The 2,120-nt window shown below is 43.3% G+C and overlaps 1 protein-coding gene across 3 annotated transcripts in view; it reads right to left on the reverse strand.

Annotated features, from left to right (window-relative positions):
• Positions 1–362: 362 nt before the first annotated feature.
• LOC115236908 overlaps positions 363–2,120 on the reverse strand; it is a 227,792-nt gene continuing 226,034 nt past the window's right edge. Inside the window, exon 7 of one of the 3 annotated variants that reach the window (XM_029809640.1) lies at positions 363–743. In XM_029809640.1, coding sequence (XP_029665500.1) covers positions 392–743 — 352 coding nt within the window. In that variant the 3' untranslated portion in view covers positions 363–391. The remainder of the gene's footprint in view (positions 744–2,120) is intronic. The other 2 variants (XR_003884276.1, XR_003884277.1) reach the window with 2 other exon arrangements.

Raw genomic sequence — 2,120 nt, forward strand, 5'->3', positions numbered from 1 at the left:
AAACTACGCGGAAATCCTATCCAGGAGCAGACATTGTTATACATGCGAGAGCGCGTTCGTTCACGTATTTGATTAATCCGAACGAAAATAGTCTTTTTTATGTAATCACGGAAAATGAATTTCTAGATTATCCGGCTCATCGCGTGATTTTGGCTAATTAATTTTAGATCTAGCATCTGCTCGCCTCTTTCTTCCTAGATCAAACATTTTTTAAATATTGATAAATAACGTCTCATCGTTTTTTTTTCAGAGAATTTATCTTTTTGGGGACTTAAATAATTTTAAATATAAAATCCGATTATTTTATTTTATATCTTTTATATTCTTATATTTATTTTATATCGAAATTTTCTCTGCTATAATTTTATATAAGAAACCCAAGTATGGTAGGTTAAATGTCCAGATGAAAAACGTCCGTATGGATTCCATCGTCGCGTCGCCGTGATAGAACCGATCGTTTGGAGAAATTCATGGTCGGGTATTTTCCAGAATAGCGACCGAAACTCTCTTCGTCGTCTGCGCCCCCGAGGCTGCGATATCGATAAGAGCTTACCTTCCCGACTCCGGTGAGCTCCTTTACACCTATCCTCCTGAGAAGGGCAGGCGGTGCCGGAGGTGGTGACTTGAGAAGGAGCGCGGCGTATCCATTGGGAAAAATGGGCAGCTCGTCAGATCCGATGTTTTCGTCGCCGGAACGTCGTCTCCGATGCGGACTCGACGACAGATTCAATTTCTGCGCTGCTCTGCAATATAAAAATTCTTTTTGCACTAAATATTACACACAAAGCAACAATTTCGAAGAAAATTGAATTATGTTATTATTGTACATTCCTTCATTAGTCTCTTATTTTTTTAACATTATACACATCGATGCAAATGAAATATTATTATTTTCATGTATTATTCCCATTTCAAATATTATCATCAAATTACACATTACATCTACGACTTGAGATATATCGAACGGCCATAACAAGTCAAACACTCGATTCTCTCGAACATCCGAACACGTTAGCTCTCGTCTCGATTTTTTTTAGACGCTGTTTATCTCGACGGATGCGTAGTGGCCGTACCTGCGAAAGGGTCGCCGCACTCCGGAAGGTATGTGTCTCGGGGGCGACTGGGTGACATACTCCGCGGGGCGGGCCTTGGTAATCAGCGAAGGTAATGTGCCGGAACCCCCAACCGCGCGGGGAGGGAGGAGGGGGAGGAGAGGGTGCATCGAGGTAGCAGGCGCGTTTAAAGGGACGCGCCGGGAACGAGAACGCTATATGCCCGACCCGTCGGCGTCAGTTTTGGCGGTGGGCAGGGGAGTTACGCAGGGTGGTCGCCCTAACTTCTCTTCGCCCCTCGTGGGTCTCGTTAACCCACGCTCTGTGAAATTGGAAATACCAGCGACCTCTCGCGCACTCGTTCGCCCTCGAGGTCGCCTCCTCCTCTCTTTCCCTATATATGTATATGCGTATGACGTTATCAGCATCATTACATTATATATATAAAACTTTTATGTGTATGTGTAACGTAATAATGCTCTCTTTTTTTATAACAAATTAAAAGAGAGTTGTAAAATAATTTTGAGTAGTTTTAAGATTAAATTGCAAAACATGACAAATAATTAAAAAATTAATCTTTCAGTAAACACTAGAACTTGAAATAAATTTCTGCGGAGGAATCAAAAAAAGAGCACAAAGTGCGAAAAAAGGAACAATTTCAAGGTTTATTATAAAATCAGTTAAACATTATCAATTCTGTCTCGGCCGATCGGGGGGATACGCTTGTAGCTCGTGCAAATCGTGTAAAACCTTTAAGGCAATTAGAGTACTCGGCAAATATCGCGCAAAAGCTTTCGGATGTTTTTTGTTCGGGTGCAGCGACGCCGAATTCGTGTAACGTGCACGGCTCGTCGCTGCCGCACAACATCCATCGACAAACGGAATGTTTTGCCGGCTTGTTTAAAAGGATTGTTTTCGCGCACTATCAACGCTGTTGCCCACAATAAACGGCAGCGACAGAGGAAAAAAAAACGACGGCGAGAGATCCATGAGGTCGCGCGGCTCGTCGTGCCGTTTTAACGAGCGCAACGACTGCCCGTTCGTCGGGTAGCGTTGCTCTTCGGGACT

This window comes from Formica exsecta, unplaced genomic scaffold (assembly GCF_003651465.1).
Source record: "Formica exsecta isolate Colony F162 unplaced genomic scaffold, ASM365146v1 scaffold262, whole genome shotgun sequence".
In the NCBI taxonomy this organism is placed as follows: Eukaryota; Metazoa; Arthropoda; class Insecta; order Hymenoptera; family Formicidae; genus Formica; species Formica exsecta.